Source organism: Heloderma suspectum, chromosome 5, assembly GCF_057233095.1.
Source record: "Heloderma suspectum isolate Gila_16-S chromosome 5, 16-S_ref, whole genome shotgun sequence".
NCBI classification, from domain to species: domain Eukaryota; kingdom Metazoa; phylum Chordata; class Lepidosauria; order Squamata; family Helodermatidae; genus Heloderma; species Heloderma suspectum.
The window spans coordinates 9608061-9634940 of NC_139462.1; the positions used below are offsets into that span (position 1 = coordinate 9608061).

Consider the following 26880-nt stretch of genomic DNA (forward strand, 5'->3'; position numbering starts at 1 on the left):
ATTTCGTTTTGGATAAGAATTTACCAAATGTTGCAGAGTTCTCCGTATTTGTGAGAGAAGGATCTTGCAATTGAAAAAATCTGAATGTGGTAGAAAGTGAAACTGACAGATAGGACCTTCAACATAACTTAATGAATGGTGACTGGAAATAAAACTGCCCTCTTATTTTAGGGAGAAGATGCCTTTCTTAGCTGCAGTTGACCAGGGCCAAAGTTGATGTCTATTACAGCTGATTAGTAGCTATTTGGCATGTGGCAACTTTCCAGGTCAATTGAACCCCTTGTCCAGATGAGTGTCTGAGGCAGCTGCTTCTCCAGTATGAACTGCCTCCTTCCCGCAAGGAAAACTGTCCTCTATTTGTGAAGCTAGATCTGCTAGGATGCAGAGCGGACTCTCATCAAAGGTGGCCCTAATGGAATTATTGCATCCTCAGGGAGGGGACACAAAAATCGTGGTCAATAGCAAGAGGGGTTCCAGGTAGGCTTCCCAACTGCTACCTGCCCACCAGCCTTGTACCGTCTAAATGTCCCAATACTGTCCTGCCCTTCGATCTGCTAGCACTCTCCCCCTGAAGAACACAGGAAGCTGGTCAGACTATTTGTCCCGCTAGTCCAGGATTGTGTATTCTGACTGGGAGCTGCTCTCCATGGTCTCAAGCAGGGGTCTTCTCTGCCATTTGCACTCAGATCCTTTTAACGGGGTTACTGTGCTTTTCATGCTTTGCCTCATTAGTCGGCTGTGGGGCCGGTTTGCCGTTTCCCCCACCTTGTTGCTCTTTGGCTGGTCATTTGGGGCCCCCTGGGCTATGGACCCTGGACTTTGGCCCCAAGGCCCAGCAGTAGCTGCACCACTAGCTCACCGAAGCTTTGTCGTGGGCCACCTCCAAGCAACAAAACTGTGGGCAAAACCATCCTGGCAGTTCCTGTTCACAATCGGAAAGAATGACTTCTGAATGCCGATGTGTGTAAAAGCCAAAGGAACAGACAGCATCAGGAGGAAAACAAAGCTGGCATCCCTTAGGCCCAGTTCTCCCAAAGGGGTTTCGTATGAAACACATGTTTCTTGGGGACAGAGAAAGTGAGCCAAGTAGGCGGCAGCATTAGCACAGATATCTCCCAGCTGATCTAATTAAATGCAGAGACCAGCAGCCCTCTATCGAAGGCTCTGCCGAAGGTGGCCCCTCCAAAGAGCACACTGCAAAGACTAGCCACGCTGCCGCATGCAAAGACGACACTTCCATTGTGGGAGAAAGTATGCAGCGTCCTACATGTCCTACAGCTTTTCCCAGTTGCATGTCAGGCAGGACTCAACAGATGAAGCTTTCCCCCAGCCTGGAGATTCGGTGATACCTGTCACGCTTCTGCCCGCCATGCCAACCTTGAGTTGCATCTTGCAAACCATTTGGGAAACTCACAGCAGGGGATTCCAGGTTTGTTTTCACATGATGCTCCATGTTTGGCTGGCTGGCAGGGTCTTCTAAAGCTAGTATGCCTGACAGCAGCCTTGCCCAGTCTGCCCTCCAGAGATTTGGGACTACAGTTCCTATGAGCCCCAGCCAGCATGACCAGTGGTCAGGGAAGATGGGAGCTGTAGTGCAAATCATATTCCAGAACAGATCTCTCTTCCCCAGGTTACAGACGGCTGCTTTAACTGGTAATTTTAAATTGCCACGAGAGCCTTTGGGTTGCAACCTAGCAGCTATTGACACATACCAAGATTGCAGTGGAGGGTTCTGACATTACAACCAGGTTGCTATACTGGCATTTACCTTTAAACAACACCATCTTTATTGGCGTTTGACATCACAATAGTCGGCTTGTTGAGGTAAGTTGTTATCGCTCCCATTTTATAGCTGGGGGCTATGGATTAATAGCTGAGGACACTTTTTTTAAAAAAATTAACAATTGGAGGTATACTTTGCCCTCACTCCTTGACAACCATCAGACTAATGGATAAGCTAGCTGTGAATTTTGGAGCTGCAGTCCCAACACAGCTGGAGGGCACCAGGTTGGGGAAGGGGGCCATACATGGCAGCACAAAACTGACCTCCTGTTCCTCCTGTGCCTCCCCATGGACAGATTGGCCATAGCAGTGCCTTTCACACACTATTACATGGCTTGATTTATTTTTATTGCTTCTTGAAGACCTGCAGATAACAGCCCTAACTGCTGGCAACCTTTTGGCATCCGCTTGCTATTCTGGAAAGCCTGCAGACCCTGAGGCACAGGCCAAGTTGCTTATGGTTTGCCCAGCTGCCAACACCCCTCAGCTGCTGCCACCCCCCAGCTGTTTTGGTTCAGTGGTCGGCGGACAGGCTGCCATACCACACATCTTGCACAGCAGGGCTGGTGCACCTGGTGGGTTAGCAAAACATCGTAACACCTCACCCACCCACCTACCTGCAACCAAAAGGAATTCCAGCGCAATACCCTTTGGCTAGAAAACGAGCCTGGCCCCATTTGTTGGCCGGAGCAGGAGCAGCTGCAGGGAGCTGGCTTCTCCCTGCCAGAGAAACACACATACCAGAATTTTGCTCAGGCACTAAGAGCTAGTGCCTGAGTTTGCATTTCCCCTCCTCCCTCCCAACCCCTTTTCCTTGTGTGGCATGCCTTTTAGATTATGAGTCTGAGGGGCAGGGACTGCCTTATTATTCCATCTGTCAAGGGCAGCATGCCGTAGCCCTTAGTTCAGAAAAATGGTTCCACCTAAGTAATAATACTAATACATTACATCCAGAGGCTTACATAAAGTCCTAGATGTATTTTGTGCAGAGTATTTTCTGTGTCCCTTTTCCCTTCATGCTCTCACATCCTTCCCCATTCACACTATGACTGTGTAATGCACTTCCAACTGGGGTTCAACATGTTTTCTTGAGGGTATGTTATTTTATTTTTGGAAGCCACCTTGGGAGGGTTTTCACCTTGAAAGGCAGCATAGAAAACCTAGTAATAATAAAACAGAGGATCAATATAGCACTCGCACAAAGGGGTTAACAGTTCATCAATATTTGTGGCAGTGCTTACTCTCTCCTCTTACGCACCCTTTTTCCACCATCCATCCTTGAGCCTTGTGTGTGGACAGTGGTTTTTTTTTTAAACTTCTAGTCTATGTTTTTTCTCCAGGCCCCTCCTTCCATTTTTATGCTGAGTTTATTTGATCTGGGGAGTAAAATGATAGACAAAACGCATAATTTTTCTGAAAATTTACATGCACTATATTTTGACTCTTTATCTCTTTCTACAACTACAGTAAGATTAGCCCTCAGATCTTATCCAAAGCTGACTTTGGGCTGTATCCAGATTTAGTCATACTTAAGAGTAGACCTCCCCTTCATGGATCACTGCCTTGTTGTGGCGAAGGGGCTTGCGTAACTCAGTGAAGCCATAAGCTATGCCGTGCAGGGCCACCCAAGACGGACAGGTCATGGCAGAGAGTTCTGACAAAATGTGGTCCACTGGAGAAGGAAATGGCAACCCACTCCAGTATTCTTGCCAAGAAAACCCCATGGAACGTATCACAAGGCTAAAAGAGATGACGCCGGAAGATGAGCCCCTCAGGTCGGAAGGTGTCCAATATGCTACTGGGGAAGAGCAGAGGGTATTTCCAAGTAGCGCCAGAAAGAGTGAAGCGGCTGGGCCAAAGCCGAAAGGACACTCAGCTGTGGATGTGTCTGGTGGTGAAAAGAAAATCCGATGCTGTAAAGAACAATATTGTTTAGGAACCTGGAATGTCAGATCAGTGAATCAAGGTAAGCTGGAGGTGGTCAAACATGAGATGGCAAGATTGAACATCGACATCTTGGGAATCAGCGAACTAAAATGGACAGGCATGGGTGAATTTAATTCAGGTGACCATCATATCTACTATTGTGGGCAAGAATCCCTTAGAAGAAATGGAGTAGCACTCATAGTCAACAAAAGGGTGGGAAAAGCAGTACTGGGGTACAATCTTAAAAATGATAGAATGATCTCAGTACGAATCCAAGGCAAACCATTCAACATCACAGTAATTCAAGTCTATGCCCCAACCACTGAGGCCGAAGAAGCTGAGGGTGATCGGTTCTGTGAAGACCTACAACACCTTCTAGAACTAACACCAAAAAAAGATGTCCTCTTCATCATAGGGGATTGGAATGCTAAAGTAGGAAGTCAAGAAATCACCGGGATAACAGGCAGGCATGGCCTTGGTGTACAAAATGAAGCAGGACAAAAGCTAATAGAGCTTTGCCAAGAGAACACGCTGATCATAGCAAACACTCTTTTCCAACAGCACAAGAGGCGACTCTACACATGGACGTCACCAGATGGTCAATATCGAAATCAGATTGATTATGTCCTTTGCAGCCAAAGATGGAGAAGCTCCATACAGTCAGTAAAAACAAGACCTGGAGCTGACTGTGGCTCAGATCATGAGCTGCTTCTTGCAAAATTTCGGCTGAAATTGAAGAACGTCGGGAAAACCACTAAACCGTTCAGGTATGACCTAAATCATATCCCTGATGAATATACAGTGGAGGTGAGGAATAGATTTCAGGGATTAGACCTGATAGACAGAGTGCCTGAGGAACTATGGACGGAGGTCCGTAACATTCTTCAGGAGGCAGCAACGAAATCCATCCCAAAGAAAAAGCAAGAAAGCAAAGTGGCTGTCTGATGAGGCTTTACAAGTAGCTGAGGAAAGAAGGGAAGCGAAAAGCAAGGGAGAAAGGGGAAGATATACCCAACTGAATGCAGAGTTCCAGAGAATAGCAAGGAGAGACAAGAAGGCCTTCTTAAATGAACAATGCAAAGAAATCGAGGAAAACAACAGAATGGGAAAGACTAGAGATCTCTTCAAGAAAATTGGAGATCTCAAGGGAACGTTTTGTGCAAAGACGGGCATGATAAAGGACAAAGAAGGCAGGGACCTAACAGAAGCAGATGAGATTAAGAAGAGGTGGCAAGAATACACAGAAGAACTATACAGGAAAGATCTGAATGTCCCTGATAGCCATGATAGTGCGGTCACTGAACTTGAGCCGGACATCCTCGAGAGTGAAGTCAAGTGGGCCTTAGGAAGCATTAGTAACAACAAAGCTAGCGGAGATGACAGTATTCCAGCCGAGCTATTTAAAATCCTAAAAGATGATGCTGTTAAAGTGCTGCATTCAATATGCCAACAAATCTGGAACACTCAACAGTGGCCACAAGACTGGAAAAGGTCAGTTTACATTCCAATTCCAAAGAAGGGCAACGCCAAAGAGTGTTCAAACTACCGCACAATTGCGCTCATTTCACATGCCAGCAAGGTGATGCTCAAAATCCTACAAGCTAGGCTTCAGCAGTATGCGAACCGAGAACTACCGGAAGTACAAGCTGGGTTTCGAAGAGGCAGAGGAACTAGAGATCAAATCGCCAACATTCGCTGCATCATGGAGAAAGCAAGAGAATTCCAGAAAAACGTCTATTTCTGCTTCATTGACTATGCTAAAGCCTTTGATTGTGTGGATCATAACAAACTGTGGCAAATTCTTAAAGTGATGGGAGTACCAGGCCACCTTACCTGTCTCCTGAGAAACCTGTACGAGGGTCAAGAAGCAACAGTAAGAACCAGACATGGAACAACCGATTGGTTCAAAATTGGGAAAGGAGTACGACAAGGCTGCATATTGTCGCCCTGCTTATTTAACTTATATGCAGAGTACATCATGAGAACTGCTGGGTTGGATGAATCACAGGTCGGAATTAAGATTGCTGGGAGAATTATCAACAACCTCCGATATGCAGACGATACCACCCTAATGGCAGAAAGCGAAGAGGATCTCAAGAGCCCCTTGTTGAGGGTGAAAGAGGAGAGTGCAAAAGCTGGTTTGAAACTCAACATTAAAAAAACTAAGATCATGGCATCTGGCCCCATCACTTCCTGGCATATAGAAGGGGAAGAAATGGAAGCAGTGACAGATTTTACTTTCTTGGGCTCCAAGATCACCGCAGACGGTGACTGTAGCCATGAAATTAAAAGACGCTTGCGCCTTGGGAGGAAAGCTATGGCCAACCTAGACAGCATAGTAAGAAGCAGAGACATCACCTTGCCGACAAAGGTCCGTCTAATCAAAGCTATGGTTTTCCCAGTAGTAATGTATGGCTGTGAGAGCTGGACTGTAAGGAAGGCTGAGCGCCGAAGAATTGATGCTTTCGAACTGTGGTGCTGGAGAAGACTCTTACGAGTCCCCTGGACTGCAAGGAGGTCAAATCAGTCCATCCTAAAGGAAATCAACCCTGAGTGCTCATTGGAAGGACAGATAATGAAGCTGAAGCTCCAATATTTTGGCCACCTAATGCGAAGAGAAAACTCCCTGGAAAAGACCCTGATGCTGGGAAAGACTGAAGGCAAAAGGAGAAGGGGACGGCAGAGGATGAGATGGCTAGATAGCATCACCGATGCAATGAATATGAACTTGGGCACGCTCCGGGAGAGAGCGCAGGACAGGAAGGCCTGGCGTGCTATGGTCCATGGGGTCACGAAGAGTCGGACACGACTGAACAACAACAACAACAACAACAACAAGAGTAGACCTGCTGAAATCAATAGGACTTAGAGTAGTCATGACTAACCTAGGTCCCATTGATTTCATGGTGTCTCCCCTAAATATGACTAAGGCACAAATGATTAAGGCACAAATCCAGCTGGCTGGAGGATGCTGGGAATTTTAGGGCATTTTTCTGCCTAAACATGCATAAGATTGCACCCAGAGTATGCATACACAACCCTTTGATTCTGCAAACTGATGTGGGGCAGTAAGAACAGATTCACACGCGCACACACATTATTTCCAAAATCTGTCTTTATTTACATTTCAAGTCAAATCACATGCAAACTTTCTCCCCCCCCCACATTTAATAATAGTATGATTAGCAAAAAAGATGCATTAGAATTTTAAAATAGCAATTAAATATACAAAAATATAGCTTACAAAATAAAAACCAGCGAATGTTTTCTTTGTCTTATTTAAAAAAAATATTCTGCTGCAGAATTTTATTTATTTTAGTGTACAAATGCGTCTATGAATCCAGGAGGATCTAAGGTTCATAAACTCTTTCGAGGGTCGCACGCTATTTACAAAGATTGTGGAAGGGGGACGTTCAGGGGGTGGGGGTTAGAAAGGGAGTAGACTGAATCTGGATGATCTAAAATGGTAAATGACAATTGTAAGCCTAGGCAGCTATCATTTACTGCTGCTACTGAAATTCATGCCATGTTATCAACTGGCTATTGGAAAGTTACCCTGTTGCAGAAGGGCTGGGAAGAACAGTCTATGCCATTGTTAGAAAATGTACAACGTAATACTGAAAAATCCCTTCCCTGTACCCTTAGATCAACTGCACGTACTGACATATAAATAAAAAATACACTCCTCAAAAGGGATATCAAGGTTTGGGGTTGCATCCTGCCTCCTCTGTATACTCCAGAATAATTTATGCACAGTTAATCTTGACAATGGTTTCCCCACTTTGCAATGATAAAAACTTCCTTTTTTTAATATAATGAAAGCTGATGTTTTCAGGAAGCCAAATTTATAACAAAAGAGGAATTGGGCTCCAGTCTGCCCTGTTTGGCCCTGTAACGGAGCAAAAAAATACCAAACCATATTGCTTGGTAGAGCCTGTTTTTTTTTATTTTATCAAGTCCAGATTTTTGTTAGGGAACTGAAATATCGATTGGAAAAATGAGGGTTCTACTACAGAAATGTGTCACTGGCTACTAGTCATTATGATGTCTATGTACTACCTCCAGGTTCAGAGGCAGTTACAAATCATTGCCTCCGAGTACCAGTTGCTGGGGAACACGAGTGGGAGGATGCTATCATGCTCATGTTCTCTGTGTGGGCTTCCCATTGGGGGCATTTGGCTGGCCACTGTGGGAACAGAATGCTGGACTACAGAGGCCTTTGGTCTGATCACGCTTCAGGGTTCATCTTTTGTTGTCACGCCTGGATTTCACAGATGAACTCCACCACCAAAATCGGCACTTTTAACACATTCAAAACTACTAAGACTTCACATTTCAGAGCCACATTTTTTAAAAAAGCAAACCCATTCTAGTTCTACACCTGTGAATACCCCTCTTCTGTGCTGGCACACAGCTCGAAAGGGATTCGCATTATGGGACAAAATGGATGCTCCCGTATTCCAGTGCTGAGTGTAACTGGCTGGCCATCAGCCCCTTTCATTAGATGCTGACTTGGCCTTGGCATTCCCTGTGCTTCTCACGGGTGATGACCATTAAGGTGACAGTAATTTAAGAGATTTGTTCCTCCCACATTCCTGGGGCACGTAAGGAACCGTTTGCCGAGGCAGGAATTGAGCAAATGTGCATCTCGAGTGCCTAAAGGGAACCATCGCAGCACTGGTGGATCTCGGCCTAACTTCTAATCAAGCACGTTCCATGCATCACCGTAGGGTCTCCAGGCATTCACTCGTCCTTAGAAGTTGTGGGTGGGCTCTGCTTCCACTCCCCATCCCGCACATGCATGAGAGAGAATCTGATGTCCTGAATCATCCAGCAACAAGATCAGGGTTTGGCCTAGCCGCTCGTTAAGTTCCAAGCGCCACAGGCAATGTGGTGTGAGGTAACCACTGGGTGGTGGAATTGCGGGGTACAATTTCCCCAAGGAGAATGCAGTGTCTCTCCATCTTGAGATGCAAAGATGCACGCCGCACACAGGGCACCTGTGTGCTCCTGGTTTTTGTCTCTCAGATCACTCTTGGCTTGGGCCTCCTGCCCTCCTTCGCCATCCATCCGGCCCAAGTCAAACACAGGCACCCGATCTACCCTACAAGCGTCCTTCGTAAAGTGCTCGTATAAAAAGAAGAAAAAAATAAAAGAGAAGCCAAATCCACGGACTCGCCATTTTACCTTCTTGTGTGTTGCACTGGTGGACGCTGCACTATGGATGCGTTGGCAGCCTGAGCACCTGCCCTTCCTCCTTCAAGTGCATCTGGGGAGCTCATCATGAGCCAAAGGGAACCCTGGCAGATACTCCAAGGCCGTAAGCAGCAGCTTCAGAGGTCGGCGAGCGTCTGCATGGCTCTCTCGGGTGGTGGGCTGCGATGAGGGCATGTGCCGCTTGCGGGAAGCTATACGATGTTTGCCGCCCCGGGCAGGGGCTCTTGTGGGGGGCCGTGGTGATCCTGCTTGCTGTGGAGTTGGGCCAGCTGGAGGACGGCCATGTTGCAGAGGGGGCACACTTTCCGAACCTCCAGCCATTTAATGAGGCACCTGGGAGCAGGGAGAAAGCGGCACATTTGGTGATCTGACAACCTACATCAGTACCCTTAAAGCTCCGGCTGTCAGCCAATGGAGGAAAGCCTTCGCTGACCAACGGCCTGCATTTTAAATACAAGAAAACATTCGTTCTATTTGGTTTTAGACAGCCCATGCACAGGAACTACAATTAGCTCCCGTGCTTGGCTTTTACAAATGCTGTGAAGAAACGTATTTTTAATTTAGCCTTTTAAATTACGCCATTTAATGTTTCAACGCTCTACTGTCCTTAATGCTCTTATTTTAAAATGTTCCAAGATTTTGTTTTAAAGTGTTGTAGGCCGCCATCATGGTGTTTTTTTAAGTATTTTTTATTTAGTTTTAAGAATAATACAAATAAACTAACCAACATCGGGGGCAATTTATAGCACATTGGAGACAATATATGTTTCATTGATGATTGGAAAGAGATCAAGTTCATTCATCTAAGAGAGCCTCTCCAGAGAGTACCATGCATATTTGGTGGGTGTCGTTCTTTTGCTTCATTTCTTACATGGTCTAGGAAGCCTTGGTGGTGTTTTAGTAAATAAGGTGGAACGACAACAACTGCAGCGGCTGCCTCTTAGAAGAGGCTTGCCCTCTCGCAGACCAGGGGTGGGGGAGGAAGAGTGATTCTTCCAAAGTGACACCCTGCCACCTGCAATGAGTTCGGAAAATAACTGCATTAAAAATAATGACTTTAAAAGATGTCTGTTGCTGCCCAATTCCCTGGGGGCACATTTTTAATCGATTAATCTAGTTAACGGTTTCATTGCACTGGCATTGTGGCCCTGTGCCTCATCACACATTACATCCTGCATCTTCCAGGCAATACTTTGAGAGGGAAGTCCCACGTTTCTTCCAGGGAAGTTCCAAAGGGGGACGTTAACCTTAAGTGTGTGTGTGGGGGGGGGGGGGGGGAAGCACTGCTCCAGCAACAAAATCATATTAGGAGAAGGCCAGAGGAAAATAATATGTCTTAAAAGCCTGCAATGTCGGAGCATGGTGGACCCGAGGGCAACTTATTCCAGAGGTGTGTAGCTGCTTTATGGTGCTACTCAAGTATGGTGCTGCATCTGTTTTTATGTTGATCTTATAGGAATTGTTGCTTTGGTTTTTGTTGTGTGCATACATTGTTTTTATTGTTTTTCAAAGCTGAGTGTTTCAAGGGCCAAACAAGATCTGATGCAACTGCAGGAACAGCTTTTAAAGGGAAATTGCAGTCGCAGAGCCCCAATCTAGATTGGGAGCCTGGAGTGGGAGCGGAGGGGGCAAATAGAAATTCCCCCCTCAGTGCAAATAGCAGGTGGGGCGGCAAAGAGTTAAAGCCCCCCAACACCCACTCCAGGGTCCCAGTTCAGATTGCACACATCCCCCCCGCCCCTGCCCGGCATGACTGTGATGCACTTTTCAAAAGCCATTCACACCATGGCTAATTGCACGCGTAGTATCTCATTTGGCCCTCAGACAGCGCTGCTGGAAGTAGTGGGATATAAATCAGAGGTGCAGAACTTCAGGCCTGGGGGCCAAATCTGGCCCCCTGGTGCTCCCCAGAAGGCCCTGCCCTCTTCCCCAGGCCCCAGCCCTGACCACCAATAGTTCAGTGGTTTCCTGGCTTTTGCACGGTTTTTCCCCCATTCTAAAAGTTTGAACTCCCTCTCCTACGGCTGAGTGACTGGCAGGAAGAGCTTGAAACTAAAATATGCTGCTATTTTAGCCCCACCCCGTTTTGTCTACAGCCCCGCCCACACCGAAATGCATTCCTCAAAAGCTTCTCCGAAATGGAGTTCGGAGAAAGAGGTTCTGCAGCCCTGAAATGAATCAGTTCAACTGAGTCAGACCCTGTTGTCCTCCTAGTGCTGTCGACTCTGGCTGGCTGGCACGATTTGCAGGAGCATCGACTTTTGAAGTCGGAGCACTTTGGCCTGATGCAGCATAAGCAGCCCTTGCAGTCTAAAAAACACCCCAAGCAAATGCCTTGTGCCTGAAATTGCTTCACCCTGCATCCAGCCATTGGTCTGTCTGCAGACTGGCTGCAGACCCAGGCCGAGGGGATCTTTCTAAGCCTCGCCACTCACAGTCCTTCTAACTGGAGATGCCAGGGGTTGAGCCTGGGTCCTTCTGCAAATGCTCTACCCCCGAGCTACAACCTCCCACATGAAGGTGCACTGGGGGTTGGAGCCTGTACATGGCAATGGATGCGTGTGACTGGAAACTGTGGGGCATGCGTTTCCCCGCCTGCAGTTGTCACGATCTTGGGACCTGGCCCTTAGATGTGGGCGCAATGACCAAGGAAACAAGGAGCCCCCAGTGCCACAGTCTAGGCCCATCTCCCCCCTGGAAATGTACAGGCTGTGAACAGCACAGGAGTTTCCAAGAGAGACCTGAGATCTTCACAAACATTTCACTTTTTGTGCTGATTGGCGAGGTCGGCACTTACTTTCTGTGGAAGGCATGTTTGCATGGACAGATTCCCAACTCATCCTTGGGCTTGAATTCCTCCAGACAAACAGCACAGATCTGGAAAAGAAGCAAAGGACAAAAAGGAAAAGAACAGTCAGCTACACACACACACACACACACACACACACACACACGAACCCCCCCACCCCACTTTGCATTCATGACGGATAAGATGAGATCAAGAAAGGAAGGAAGGAGAAGGTATTTCGTGGTTTCTTTGAGAAAATGCCACTAACTGCTCAGCTAAATTATTTTCCCTGTGGTTACAGATTGGATGAGTTTCCCCAGCTGTGGCATTGACCTTGGCATGCCTTCAGTGAAAGCGGGTTCTACATCTTTCAGATCCTAACAAATGCAATTTGGTTGAATCTGGCCCCAGCCCAGCCCCTAACTCCCCAAGGTGACAGTGGTTCTGCAAGATTATCCATTTCTAAGCTGAAGATGGACGGAAACATTTGAAGAGTAAGGTATTATCCTAGTTCGCCTATGAGGTCATACTATCCTTCAGTTCTGGAGACAGCGCAAAACAATTTCCTGGGGTTGCTGCTAGGTGCCTGGCCCTCAACTCCCAGGGCCTCACTAATGTTGGAGACTTACTGGGTATTGTAGCTCTGTATGTAAATTACTGCTTTAAAACTGCAGTTAATGGAAGCTGTGTCCATTAACTTCCAAAATTGCATTTGCAGGAGAAGCTTGAGAATGACATTCTCAACCAAATTCCTGGCTACGCCAGGTGTGGGAATCCGTTTATCGGTGTGGTTTCTCTTAGGCTGTTTACAACTTTAAAAAAGTAAAAACGAGCATGTTGAATCACGCCCAGAAACAACTTGGTAGCTAGTGGAAATTCCTTTAGCACTGGCAAAGCAGCACATTTCTGGATGTCCTAGTTAGCAACCTCACAGCTGTATCCTAAACCAGGGCTGGGCAGAAAGTAGATCTCTGGAAATATTGGACTTCCAGCTCTCAGCATTCCTGACCACTTACTGATGCTGGCAGAGGCTTCTGGGAGTTGAAGTCTAAAACATCTGGAGATCTACCTTCTGCCCAGGCCTGTTCTAAACTGATGGAAGTTTCCAAGAAGTCTTCATGGGCAGCCCCATGAAGAATGCACTGCAGTAGCCTAAGCCGGATGTTACCAAGGCGTGCAGAACTATGGCCAGGGCATAGTTTTCCCAAGAAGGGCTAGTTGGTTAGAGCCCTTTCTGCTATTAGGGACATGGGCTCTCCAACCCCAAAGCCAGTCCTAGCAGCATCCACCAAGGATCAAGTGGTGACTGAAAGAGCCACTGCAGACCTAACGCTACAGGGAGAGGTTTCGCAGCGCCTCCCACGCAATCCCACTCAACTAAGCCAGTTCATGTATTCAGTTGCACATCACTGTGTGTCGACTAATCAAGGGATCATACAAACTGGACCACAGAGACCTAAAGCAAATACACGTGCCTTGCCTATGCCAGAAAACTAAGCTATTCATCTCTGGCCAGAGGCTCTTTGATGTGCCACCAGCCCACTGGGTTGGCCACGCATGGAGATTTTGAGAGGAGTAAAAAGTATGCAAAGCTCACACTTGGGAGGATGGTGCCAAGGATACACAGCCACCCACAGAAACTGGGCCAGCCAAACACAGCTACTGCTAACACTCGTCGTTTTGTTTTTAAAAAGGGGAACCATGTAGGTCAGGGGTCCCCAACCTCCAATGGTGCCCACACAGATCTTCACTCCCTGCTTCCTTCAAAAGATATTTTAAATAAAAAAATGGAAAAACATTAGGACACCAGGTTGTCCTTCTTGTTCCTGAACCTGCCACTCATCAGCTCTCCAGCGGGCAGGAACAGAAAGCAAGGCAAAAGGACTAGAGGGGAGAGAAAGAGCGTGGCTAGAGGCTAGGAGCAGGGAGAAGCTGCAAGATAAAGAGGTGTGGGGAGAGAAAGAGCGAGGCTAGGAAGGGAGAAAAAAGGTGGCTAGGGACGGGGAAGGGACAAAGAAAGAAAAAGAAAGAAAAGGGGTTGTGGGAGGGCAAGAGCGAGGCTAGAGCCTGGGAGTGGAGGGACAGAGTACAAAGGGAAACAATCTGTATGGACAGAAGACGCAGCCAGGAAGCATCTCTTTCCATTTCTCCCAGCCTCCAGCCTCACTATTTCTCTCCCCGCTCCACCACCTCTTAACTAGCCAGGCCCCCACGACAGCCATGATGTGACTAGCCACATCCTCCATGGAAGCCATTTTGTGGCAGTGCTCACAGCAGTTTCTCAAATTTCCAAATGTGCCCACACGTCCAAAAAGGTTGGGGACCCCGATGTAGGCGGTTCCACTCTCATGCCTCTCCTTCCAAGGCAGGGCAGACATCTTGCAAAGGACAGGATGTTGCCTCAAAAAATGTGTCTCTGTTCGTTTCGTCAAGCACGTGGGCACAGCTGCTTTCCAGCTCTCAGCTTTAACAGGGGAAGGAGAGGAAGCTGATGAGTCAGGTTTGGGATCTCACAATCTGGTACACACTGTCCTAAGGAAATGACTTTTTGTCTCCCACAGCAACAAGTCTGCTTAGCTGGGTGGGCCATCGCTTTCAACCTGAGAGCCAGTCTAGGAAAAAAAGCTGCCCCAGAGCACTGCTCCGTAGCTCCGTATCACCTACATCAAAGGTGCCGAACCTCACAAACCATTTGGTGGTTTCTTCAGTGGAGGCCGGCGGCTCCGATGTCAGTGGGGCGATGTATCCGCTCTGGTTCCAGCCAGAACTCTAAAGGGGCTCTCCAAGGTGTGAAGCTCCTTGCTCTAACTCCGTTAGCATTCTGACTGGTTCTGACTGAAACCCGGAGCAGCTTCACTGCACCAGTGACATCAGAGCCACCAGCCTCCACTGGGTTTCTTGGCATTTCCACGTTTCCCCTCCTCACTCCAAAAGGTCAGAATGCCCATCCTCCTAAGGCTTAGTGACTTGGTTACCCCTGGTCTACCGAGATCACCAGCAGACCTCCAGGGTTTCAGTCAGGGGTGTTTCCCAGCCCTACTGGGAGATGCTCTTTCACTTTCTCATGCAAGCTCAGGTCTCTTCAACATGCTAACCACTACACTGCCCTTTGCCAGATCACTGTTTGATGATCCTAATACATTGGGTATTATGCTGCATACTGGGGGCACACACACATAATACACACACGCCCATATAGAAAAGGATCAACACAGGTGCCTGCATTTTGGGACTTTCCTGGGGGAGCGTGACTATGGGAACTGCCATGATGCATGCCTGCACTTCAAAAGCTACTACTACACCACTACAGAAAGTCATATACTAACTTCTGGGATGCTCAGTGGCAGTGCATCTGCTTTGCATGTAGAAGGCCCAGGTCCGATCCCAGGCAAGGCTGGAAAAACACTGGCCTGGAACCCTGGGGAGCCATTGCTACCAGTCTGTATTGACAATACTGGGCTAGATGGACTGACGGTCTGACGCAGGATAAGGCAGCTTCCGATGTTCCTAACGTCACAGTTCCCAGTTCCTTCCTTTCTAGTGTTGACTTGCCGAATGAGATCTTCTCTTAAAGCAACAGGCCCACCTTCAAGATCATCGCTCTGCGGAAGATACTCTAGTGACCTGCCTCCAAGGCAACTGGAGTGAGCTTTATCACTGAGCAGGGATTTGAAACAGCCTCCCCCGCCCCCCTCCAAGGACCTGATGGTAGCTATTAAAAGCTGAATAACGCTTTTGCAAGGTTGGAGAGGGAGAGAGCAAGCGTTTTGGGCTGGTGAAGCAAAGCAGAAATGCCCCATGGAAAGGAATGGGCACAGCCCCGAAGCTGTGACATATTTTAGCATGGGAGCTGGCTGTCGAATGTCTTGAAATACAAGCAGAACAAGAAACGTGGCTGGCTGTACCCGATGGGCAACTCCAACCTAGCTACGTTGCTCTCGCTTAGACTCCCTTTCCCCCTCCCCCACATCTTGACTTTTAAGAGACGCGTTGGCTTTGCTTTCCTCCGAGGCGCCCAAGTTCACCGTGGGAAGCAAAGAACACGAAATGGTGGTGGTGTGTGTATCAAAACAGCCACGGGGAACTTTCTGGGAAGTGGTCAAATGATTCCAGGTAGTAGTTTTCAGTGGAGGTTCTACATGTGCCAAAATAAAGACATTCCTTCTATGGCGCGGGGGCGTTGCGCACACAGTGAAAACACATGCTGGGTGTATCAGTCCTTGTATGTGAAAAGCTGGCTGTGCCCAAGCGAACCTGCCTGGCCTTCCAGGTCCTTAGCAGAGCCCCCGCTCCAGGCCTAGCCTGTGGACTGTCTTAAAAGTTATCAAAAGAGGTGTCAAACTCACCCTGGCACCTATTTTGGTGAAGGCAGTTTTATTCTCCTCGGCTTTGAACAGACAGAAGTTGCTGTTTTATTACAGTTTCATTGTGTGTGTTTTTAATGCAGTGGGCGGCAGGCCTGGCATCAGGGGTTGACATAGGTGGGCAGCTGCAAGGGCCCAGAGGCTCGGAAGGGCCCAGCTCTGCCCCGGGCCTATCACAGCAGCTGCCGCCATCCTCCTGGCCAGCAAAGGGAGCACTGGGGCTGAGCCCAGTGCCCCACCCTAAAACATTTTTTAAAGTTACATTTTGAGCAGCAGTGATCTGAGCCAATCAGGGGCTGCCTTTGGGAGGACACAGCCAATGAGAGCACAGGGAAGTCTTTTCACCACTCCTGTGCCCTCATTGTCCCCCAGAAGACAGCATCTGATTGGTACTTGCATGCCGCAGAGCCTGCAGTCTCAGCCAGCCAGGGCAGGCGGCGCTTCGCCAGTGAGTGGACTGGCCAGGTGCGGAGGAGGAGGAGAAGCCGTTGCCCAGGTAAGAAAGAGGGGCCCTGCTGGCCCGGCTGGGGAGGGGTGGTTTGCCAGCCAGTGGGGGGTGGGCTGTTTGCGCAGCCAGTGGGCGGGCATGGAGGTGGCGGCAGGCCGCGGGGCGCCCATCACCAGCGCTATGCCGAGGGCCCACTGGACAAATTCTTGGAGGAGAAGGCCATCAATGGCTACTGGTCCTGATGGCTCTGTGCGACCTCCAGTAGCAGAGGCAGTGAGCCTGTGCACACCAGTTGCTGGGGAACATGGGCGGGAGGGTGCTGTTGCGCTCGTGCCCTGCTTGTGGGTTCCCGGTCGACAGCTGGCTGGCCACTGTGGGAGCGGAATGCTGGACTGGATGGACCCTGGGTCTGATGCAGCAGGGCTCTTCTGATGCTCTCATGTTCTTATGACTCTGGCACCAGCCCTGGTGGGCAGGGCTGAATGCAAGAGGCGTGGGATCAAACGCAGAAAGGGGCGGGGCTAAATGGAAAAAAAAACACACCTGGCTATTCCGGCTTGGAGCCCTTGCTGCCCGTAACTAAGCCTGAGGACAGTCATTTGAACCTTTTAAAAGCAGGGGCGGGGAGGTGGGGGAAGACTGCCCAGAGGTTGGGAAACTACCAAATGATTGCTGGTTGGGGGAAAGGGCTGGATTGGGGCCCTGCGCCTGAGGTTCTGCACCTCTGCCATAAATGCTGAAGCGTGGGTGCGTGCGTGTGCATGCGCGCACACACGCGCGTATGTGGACATCTTTCCTTTTGCATCTGCCCATAGGTTCTCTGGGAGTCCAGGGCATAGAGACAGAGGGGTGTCCTTTCACCTTGTGCAAATGCACCTGCTAAGAGGCTGAGTTCGAAAGAGCACTCTGGGACTTGGGCCTGAAAGCTTCTCCAAGGCGAAATGCCACGCTGCCCCTCCCCAGTCAGATGTTCCCCTTTGGAAAACAAAACGTTAAGAACTCGCACGCGTGTTCTGCTGCGCCTGTGTAGGAAATGAACACGCCACCCGCTGGATGCAAGGCTCTAGTCTGCGCTTCACGGTTCGCAGTCAGCTTGGCTTCTTAATAAAAACGGGCCTGGCGGCATTTTGCCTAAACAGAGCCCGTTCTTTTGAGAACGGTACAATGCCTTAGCAGCCTTCACGGAGGCCTGCTGGGACTCTCCCCGCCCCCCGCCCCGTCCATGTGTCCCCACCCAGGGAAAGGATTTATAGCACATATAAATAACGTCTTCATCTGAGCTACTGTTGGCAAGGACAGCCACGGCCCAGTTGCATAACCAAATTTTTGCTTTGCTTCCTCCTATCCGTGTGATAACAGTGTCAGGCTGGTGCCCCTGAACGTGGGGGCTTTAGCACTCATGCATCCAGCCCATCCCCCCCCCCCCCGGCTTCTCCGGTGTCCCAGAGTTTAAATTTAGAGTTTTGGCATTCATGCTGATGGTGCTGCAGTAATTCAGGAAGGCTTGACCTCTCTTTCCTCCTTGCCAATAGAACTCTGCAGATTTTAAGAGTCAGAGGGCTAAAGAACCTCCTTCCTGAATTCGGAAATAGGCTGATGACAAGGTGACCCAGCTAAGATTTTATTTCATTGGATTGAGGCCTGTTGGTAGAGGAGGCAAGCCTTCATAAGTCACTGGGCTCTTCTTCAGATGGAAAAGTATGCCATAGCCTAATGCACCCCATCTGGAGATGACAGGGTCGAACCTGGCACATTCTCCATGCAACGCACACGTACTCTGCCACTCAGCTACGGCTCCTTCCTGCAGTTTCAAGTCTCATAGCTTCCCCCAAAGAATCCTGGCAACTGGAGTTTGGGGAGGGCACAATTATTTGATGAAGATACCCAACCTCCCTCTCACAGAACTATAGTTCCCAGGGTTCCCTGGAGAAAGGGAAGCGCTATTCAACCAGTCTGATTCTATAGCATAGATAAGCCTGGCATATTTGTAGTTTGGCTCCCGTATTCCTAGCAGGCTGCTTGAATTGCTCACTTGACCCGTGAGTGTTTTAAGACATGAGAACTCCATGGTACTGCTGGAGCGTCAGCTGCGACACCTTCTGGACAGCCGGGCCACAGTTCTCCACACCCTGGTAACCTCCAGATTAGACTACTGCAATGCTTTATATTTGGGACTGCCCCTTGGAGACCACTCAGAAACATCAACTGGCTCAACAGTCTATCTGCTTTGAGTGCTGTTCAGGACAAAGCAGTTAGTCTGATGACTGGCATTAGGAACACCTTGCCAGTTATATGGAGCAGCTTGCCAGTTTCATGCCCCCCCCTACACTTTTCCAGGCTCTGTTCAAAGTGTTGGTGCTAATCTATAAAGCCACAAGATGCCCTGCTCCATAGGTGAGGTGAGGTGAGCTGAGGTGGGTGGAGACGCGAGAGAGGGCCTTTCCAGTGGTGGGCCCCCCATTTGCAGATGTACCTCCCAAGATAGCTGCAATTAGCCCCAACTGTGACTGTTTTGAAATGTATGTTAAAGACCCTTTTACTTACCCAATAATTGGGGCTCCTGGCTTGCTGGCCTTGTGGTGTTTTTAGGTTAGAATATTATTGTTGTACTTTAATTGTTTTAGTGTGATTTTATGATTGTCTTATTGGTACTTGTTCTATTAATATTATAAGCCACTTTGACCTCCTCTTGGGGGAAAGGTGGGGTACCAGAACTCTAAATTACTTTATATTAATTTATTATTTTACTCAGGGCCAAAGTCGCTCAAGGACCGGCACTGGGGACATGCAAGCATAATGGGAGTCTTAACATGGTTTGAGACAGGCATCGCTTCCCACAATGTGTACGCTTTTCTTTTACCCTACTGCCCCTTCTGGCTTTTGAACCAGTACCAAAGCCAACAAGACCGACTCGAGCGAGGCTGGTCATGGGATGCCACAAGCAGGGCCCCTTCCGTTCTGAAAAAGCAACAAGCTCCAGTAGCCTTCCCCAGCCGGGTGCCCTCCAGAGGTGTGGGACTACATGTCATGTTTCCCTTGGGCCCCCTCTTTCCTGATGCACTCACACACACCAACAGAGAGGCTTCAAGTCTCATGCCTTTAATTCATTATCAACAGGTTCATTACAGATGCAAATCCTCGAAGACTCTCAGGCTACAAAGGAAGGCCTCCAGGGGATTCAAATGGGAACACCCAGGTTGCCTGCAGTGTGAAGTGAGGCTTGCTGGCTAGAGTAACTTAGGGAGGGATGTCCCGCCCTTCCAGTGATGCTTCCCTACGTCGCCTCTCACACATTGCTAACTGGGTCGACCATCTGAGCTCCGCTCCTGACGTTTCCCTCTTAGCTCTGTGCTGCAGTCTAGCATCTCTTAGGTCACAGCCCCCACTCTCCTCCTCCTCCCGGCTTCTCAAAGAGCAGGGCAAGGGGGGGACTTCAGGCCCGGCCATCTGGGAGTTAGTAATCTGAGAAGCGTGCCTACCCATATCTGAACTGGCTTGGGAAAATGCATCCCCCGGTTCTGACTGTTCCTCTTCTGAATCTGAGCTTCTAACTATCTCCCTGCACTCAGAAACAATCCTGACATCACAATTCCTATCAGCCCCCAGCCAGCATGGTCACTGGTCATGGGAGGTGTAGTTCAACACATCTGGAGAGCACCAGGTTGGAAAGCCTGGTCTACTGATGTCTTCTTGGCAGATGAGGCGGTATAGAAATTAATAATAATAACAATAACAATAACAACAACAACAATACATGGTTATGATAGTGTCTTCCGCTTGGGATGGGGGGACGATGACTCTGTGATCACTTTCTGGTAAAACTGCAGCAATACTGACAAACCAACCAAGTTACTCAGCAAAACCGATGCAAGCAGTCTCCATTCAACAGTTCCTAGAGCAACCCCCTGCCTCTCATGCAATATTCAGCTCTTAGATCACTGCAGAACCTGAGACGGCGCTCCTTTGGCTCACGGCCAAGCTCAGACAGGGTTGAGTACATGATCAGAAGGGAGAGGATAGTGAAAAGCCACAGAAACAGCCTCTAGAACAAGGGTGGGCAGAAAATAGGTCTCCAGATGTTTTGGCTTCAGCTCCCAACATTCCTGATCATTGGCAATGCTAGCTGGGGCTTCTGGGAGCTGAAGTCCAAAACATCTGGAGATCTCTCTTCTGCCCACCTCTGACCTAGACCCCTTGCTCCTCACAATGGCTGCATGCCAGATGATCATTTCTAAAAAGCACTGGGATGGACTTCTCACTTGACATGATCTTTGTAGAACTGACATTGGTAGCTTGAGATTGGAAGCATTGGTGGTTAAGTCATTTGGTGGATCCCCACAGGAAGAAATGCCAGCTTACCTCATGTAGGTTGAGTTCTTTGACTTTTTCCTTTAGAATAACCTGCCAGGAAAGATGACATATTAGCAGAGGGATTGCACCAGTGGCAAAACAAGAATTACAAAGTACAGTTTAAATTCGTGTAAGTTATGCAAGCCCAGCAATAAACAGATCTTGCTCCTTTGCTCAAAAAGCCTTAGCTGCAAAGGTTTGAAAGCAGCTTCAAAACTGCAATACCCTCACTATAATATGAGTGCTGGACACATGAAAAGGAGCCCAACTACATGGCCAAAAGGAATATCAAACTTACTACCAATTTCCAACACCTCAAAGGAGTTTCATGCACTGAATGGCTTCTGTGGGACCCCCAAAAGAGAAGTACAGCAGACCCCTATGCAGGTCTGAATCAGAGGTGACCCTTACTGTGTCCAGTGGAGTAAGTGTGTTTAGGATTGCAGTTGCAGAGTGTGAGAGTTAAACTATTTGGCATTTTTCACTTTGTAAAACAACTGTGCATTTATGGGAGTTGCTACGCATGTATAAAAATTTTGTTTCTGCTCGCAAAATGTGCAAGCATGCCCCATTCAAAGCCCTGAACGCATGGGCAAGCACATGTCTGCCGAAAATTTGTGCAAATTGTCAAACAGACTGTCAAACGTGCACGCATTCATCTTTTTCTCAATTCCCAGTTCGATTTGCACAATTTTCCTAATGTGCACAAATTCTCTCAGCAGACCGAATCAGCCCTGCCATAATCGATGGAGGATATTTGCACAAATTAGGAAATTTGCACAAATTTCGGGAGGTTTATGCAAATCTCCCATTTGATTGCTGCTTGATTTGCACAAATCTCCCATTCGCGCAGAGCGATCAGCGATGGTAACAGGTATCAGCCACGAGATGAGCAGCGAGATGAGGTTTGGAGAATCCTAGCAATACTGAACGTTACTCATTCGCCCATCCCTAGGAATTGAAGGGATTGCCAGCTTTTGTATTCTTGGGGGCTACCTGATTCTCCAGGCACGGGTCTGCCATCTGTAAGTGTATTACGCTTCACAATATATCCCTCTAATGAAAGGTCAGGCGCCTTTGGCTTAGCCCCGTAGGACTCACCGCATATTGAAATCAAGCCTACATACATACATGAACGAAATGCATATTTGGTTCCAGATACCCTGAATCTTCTTCCCCTCCCTTTGTGACAAATCTTAAACTGCAAGTTCACTGGGGCAGAGACCTGTCTTCTTGCCTGTTACTTTGTCAACGTGCACACTGATGACGTTATTTATCAATAGCGACAATTAAGAGGCACCACGGTGCCTATCTGCCAGCACAAATGTGTTAATGAACATTAACAAGTATGTTACTGCACATATTTGTAGGTAGTGCTCCGCAGCAAGTTAACGGCTTCCCAGCCGTGGAGCGCTACCTGCAAATACATGTGTTTACATACTGCATACACGTTACAAACACAATTTTTAAAGGAACATGTAAATTCATGTGAGAAATTTCACTCACTTGCTCAGACCTTGAAAACATTTTTATTTTCATGACATGTGAAACTCTGGGCAAGCTGCTTACTACATCTTGATTAAAAATTGGTATGGCCAGCTGCAGCCACGTAAAATTGCTTTGAGAGAGAGAGAGAGAGAGAGAGAGAGAGGGGACACATTTTATTACATTTATATCCCACCTTTTTTCCTCTTGCAAGGAACCCAAGGCAGCTGACATGTTCCTCCTCCTCTCCATTTTATCCTCACAACAGCCCTGTGAGGTAGGTTAGGCTGGGAGTCATTGACTGGCCCAAAGTCACCCAGTGGGGACTAGAACCTGAATCTCCTGGCTCCCAGACCAACACCCTCACCACTGCACCACACTCACCTGTTTGTAGGCATAAAGCTCTTTGTGGGCTTGATGTCTCAGCCTAGAAACCAAGAACAAAAAAGAATGAATATGAAGGTAGAGTAAAAACAAACAAAAAACACAGCACACGAGGGGGAAAGAAAAACACCCTAGGGAAAAGACCACAACAGAAAGTTTCTTTAAGGCCTGGTCTCCCCAAATAAAATAGCAAATAGCCCAGTAAAATGCTTCCTGCATTGTACAATTTCAGACTGTAGGTGGGGGTAAACACACTCCACACTAAACTATAGTTTAGTGCAACATGTAGGAGCAGGAAAGCTTTGGGTTCTTATGCTGCCTGCTCCCCTTCTCCCACACGGTCAAGGGGCGGTGTTTGGAAGCTTCTGATCTATCATAGCCTTCTTCGATGTGGCGCCCGTCAGATGTTGGACTAGAACTCCCAGCAGCCCCAGCCAGTCAGGGATGATGGAAGTTCTAGTCCAGAACTTCTGGAGGGCACCATGTTTGGGAAGGCCAATCTATCACAACATGGATCCGTGTAAGTTCTCCCCCTGGAATTTGTCATGCTGCTCCATGAAAGACATGTGAAATTCACAGCTTCCACTTTCCTCACGGCAAGGATGCTGAGCGACCAGGGTCAGCTTCAGATCCCAGGCAGCCCTGGACACAGCATCTTCTGTCTGGGGGGGCTTACTTGGCTGCATTGCCAGAGCTTGGCAGCTAGGCCTGGCTACCCTTTCAGTCTCCCATAATGCCCCAGAGTGACGCCAAACCTGGGCCACTGTCTGATCCAGCCAGCTGGTGCTGCTCTAAGTACCAGGTGAGGAGAAAAAACAAAGCTGCCGGGGGGGGGGGGGACAGTGGTCCTGACAGGTGCCCAAGGATGCCTGGGGTGCTCTGAGGGATGGTTGAACCTAACTGGCAGCATAAGCCCACTCAGTGCAACAAGAAACTAGGCTAGCCCATGGCTCCAGGAGGCCATAACCTGCCCCATCTGCAGCTACTGACAGTGTTTTCAAGGGCCTACTGGCAAGACACCCTCAGTGGGCCCCCTCCCTCAGCGAGTCTCCCACCGCCATTGTCACCAGCTGCTCTCGCTCTTCATCCCCTTTCTCATCGTTGCCACCACTTGCTTGCCTGACAGGCGGAGCACCTGCGGGCAAGGAGGCCGAGGCATCTCCTGCTCCTCCTTCTCACCGCTGCCGTTGTCTGGGCCGGAGCGAGAAGCGGGTGACCAAGCAGTTTGCAATGGTGAAGAGGAGGGGCAGCTCCAGGGGGCTCTTGTCCGTGGGCCCCTCTTGGGGCATGGGCCCTTGGCAGGTGCCCAACCAGGCCTACTTTTGATGCCAGCCCTGTTCAGCTGTCTTTCTTGGCCTATGGCGTTGTTCACACACAGATCCCTCTAGCCTCCGTGGGCCTTCTTGCTTTGTCTTCACCGTTCCACTTTTCCTTGCCCTTCTGCCCTACATCAGCTCCTTCCACGCCCCTCCGGCCCACCTGCGCATTAGCTCCAGCTCTTGCTTGCTGTTCCTCCCCAGTCCCTCCCCGGAGCATTCTTTTGGTGTTTTCTGCCTCTGGGCTCCCAATCGTGAAGCCCATTGATCCAAGTCCTGCTAAGGCTTCCAGAAATCAAGGGAGATTGACAACGTTAGCATCGCTTGGTTGCTTATGGGAGCATTCAGTGAAATTAACTCCCAGAACAGTAGATATACCTCCCACATCTTTAGAGAATATCAGCCGAAGAGAAGAGGCTTTAGAGAAGAGAAGCAGAAATCAGTGCCTAGGAACTAGCCTAGGAACACAGGAAGCTGCCTTGTACCGAGTCCAGTGCTGGCCCCAGGTTTGGTAGGCCGCTTGGGCAAGACACCTTCATGGGCCCCCTCCCTCACCAAGTCTACTTTCTCACGCCAGGGTCGCCAGCTGGTCGTGCTCCTCATCCTCTTCCTCATCCTTGCCACCACGTGTCTGCTTGCCAGGCAGAGAGCCAGGGAGCAAGTTGGCCGTGGCACCCGCTGGCCCTCCTCCTCACCTCCACTGTGATCTGGGCCACAGGCAGGCAAGCAAGCAGGTTGCAATGGTAAGAGGAGGAGCAAGTATATGGGGCTCTTCCCTGTGGACCCCTGCTGGGGCGTGGGCCCTGGGCAGGTGCCCACCAGGCCTACCTATCCTTGACACTGTCCCTGCCTACTGGTATAGAGCGTGTGCTTTGCAAGCTGAACATCCTGGGTTCAGTCCCTGGCACCTTCACTTAAAAGGCGCAGAGCAGCAAAACTCAGAAAGGCTCTGGAGAGGGAACAACTGCTAAAAACCAGTGTTAAGTCTGTGGCGTAGACACTTACTTTAAAAAGGGATTTTAGCATCTTTCCAAGTCATTTCCCTCTTATTTCCAGGGTCCAACTAGTGTCTCTTGTAATCAGGAAAGTGAACATTTGCAAGATACCAATGATAACAAAAATGAAGAGTGAGGAGAAAATGAATGAATGAATGAATGAATAACATTTTTATAGATTTACTTCCATTAATAATACACTTAAACTCTCCAGGTTCAAAGACAGAAATCTGTAAAACAGACAGCACAGTCTACAAGAAAAAAACCTCGCCAAAGTCTAACAGTTTGCAAGAGGGAAGCATTTAAAGATGCAGTATCTCTAATTAGCGTCTGTTGGTGGATTGGATACGCACATGACCCACACACACCTTTCCCAGGTCGGAAATGCTAGCAAGCATTTCTCCTTCAACACCTAGGAAAGTCCCTTCCTTGAAAAAGAAAAGAAAAAAGAAGTCTGATAGATTATTTGCTCTGGCTCTTGAACAGGCAGAGTTTTAAAGAATACCATAAACATGTTAAAGCCAGGCACTCGTGTTTCCTGCTATAAATACTTCTGGGTGGTTCTTGTTGTTTTAATTAAAAAAGAGTGCAAGAGACCAACATAGCTTGATGTCCAAATTGGTACTTCTTGTTTTATTTTAATCCCATGCTTGCTTCTGCTTTAGTTTTCATGCAAACAAGAGTTCTGTATTTTACCCATTCAACCCCAGTCCACCAATTGCCACTGGGTGTTCCTTGCAGGAATTTGTACTTCGTAAACAGGTGAGCAAAAGAATTTACTTGCCCAGATGTGGACGTGCAGCTTGGAGCCAGTAAAGGATGAGGCTAAAAAGTCCAAGTGGTGTTTCTATTTGAAAGGAGACCTTTACCTGAGCCCCTGAAAAACTACTACCTGTGAAGGTTGACAGCTCTGGTCTATGACAGGCTGAAAATGGCATAGGATGTCCCTGGAAAAGCACAGCACAGCTCCTCATAGGCTTGTACCACCACAAAATGCACATAGGGGATTTTCCCCATATTGGAATATCTTCCTGTATAAAAATCTTCCTACATGTGAAAAAGTTATTCTAGCCATCTTACTGATGTACTAGCTTTCCAAGTGCAGGGAGGTTTTGACAAAAGCATGCAACCCCACTCCCACCCCATTCATGACGAGGTGGTACAGTCCTGTGATGACTGTATCCGGCACCTTTCCTGGATGCTTCAAAAGGCCTATTCACAATCCATGATGGAAACCTATGAACAAATCTGCCATGCACAATTTGGAATTGTAGGATTTTAAATCAGGCACTCTCTTTCTATATAAATGAGCAGAATGCAATCTTTGTAGACGTCACCCCAGTCTCAATGCAACAGCACTGCATTAGGATCAGAACTGGCTTAACAGAGGAAGAGAAACGGCACTGACGTGCCTTGTGGAACAAAGAGATACTGCATCTTTAGCTTTGCAAAAGGAACAATGAATGATTTGGTTAATCTGAGCACAATTCAAGTTGAAAATAATAAACTCTCCCAACAGCTTTATGTTCGAATATGCAGCTGAATCTGCTTCAGCAAAAGGCATCAGCTGCAAAATGAGAACATCACACCACTGGACTACAACACAGTTATATGGGAAGCTATAAAAATTATACAAAAATCAAAATGAGCCCAAGACCGCTGAGTGGAATAGTTAAGACAGACTGGAAAACAGCCATTTACCTTGCCACCTATGGAAAGCAAAAATTGCCTCCAGGTGAACACCAGGCAAGGGAGGGTTTTGTGCTTTGGAAGGAATTGGTTTTTTTTCTCTTTTCGTTCCTCCATGACTCATATAATCACTTAC

At 48.3% G+C, this 26880-nt stretch overlaps 1 protein-coding gene and 1 long non-coding RNA gene across 8 annotated transcripts in view; one reads left to right on the forward strand and one right to left on the reverse strand.

The window, feature by feature from the left end:
- Positions 1 to 6811: 6811 nt before the first annotated feature.
- RNF24 (ring finger protein 24) overlaps positions 6812 to 26880 on the reverse strand; it is a 94341-nt gene continuing 74272 nt past the window's right edge. For 3 of the 4 annotated variants that reach the window (XM_084855341.1, XM_084855340.1, XM_084855339.1), the window contains exons 3-6: positions 22745 to 22787; positions 20885 to 20926; positions 11723 to 11802; positions 6812 to 9258 (exon numbers count right to left, since the gene is read on the reverse strand). In XM_084855341.1, the coding sequence (XP_084711467.1) occupies positions 9117 to 9258; positions 11723 to 11802; positions 20885 to 20926; positions 22745 to 22787 (307 nt within the window). In that variant the 3' untranslated portion in view covers positions 6812 to 9116. Of the gene's footprint in view, positions 9259 to 11722; positions 11803 to 20884; positions 20927 to 22744; positions 24024 to 26880 lie in introns of those variants that run through there. The other variant, XM_084855338.1, reaches the window with a different exon arrangement.
- The window catches only part of LOC146343585 (uncharacterized), a 51565-nt gene continuing 33936 nt past the window's right edge, over positions 9252 to 26880 (forward strand). For all 4 annotated transcript variants that reach the window (XR_014791944.1, XR_014791943.1, XR_014791945.1 and 1 more), the window contains exon 1: positions 9252 to 16573. This is a non-coding gene — a long non-coding RNA (uncharacterized LOC146343585). The remainder of the gene's footprint in view (positions 16574 to 26880) is intronic.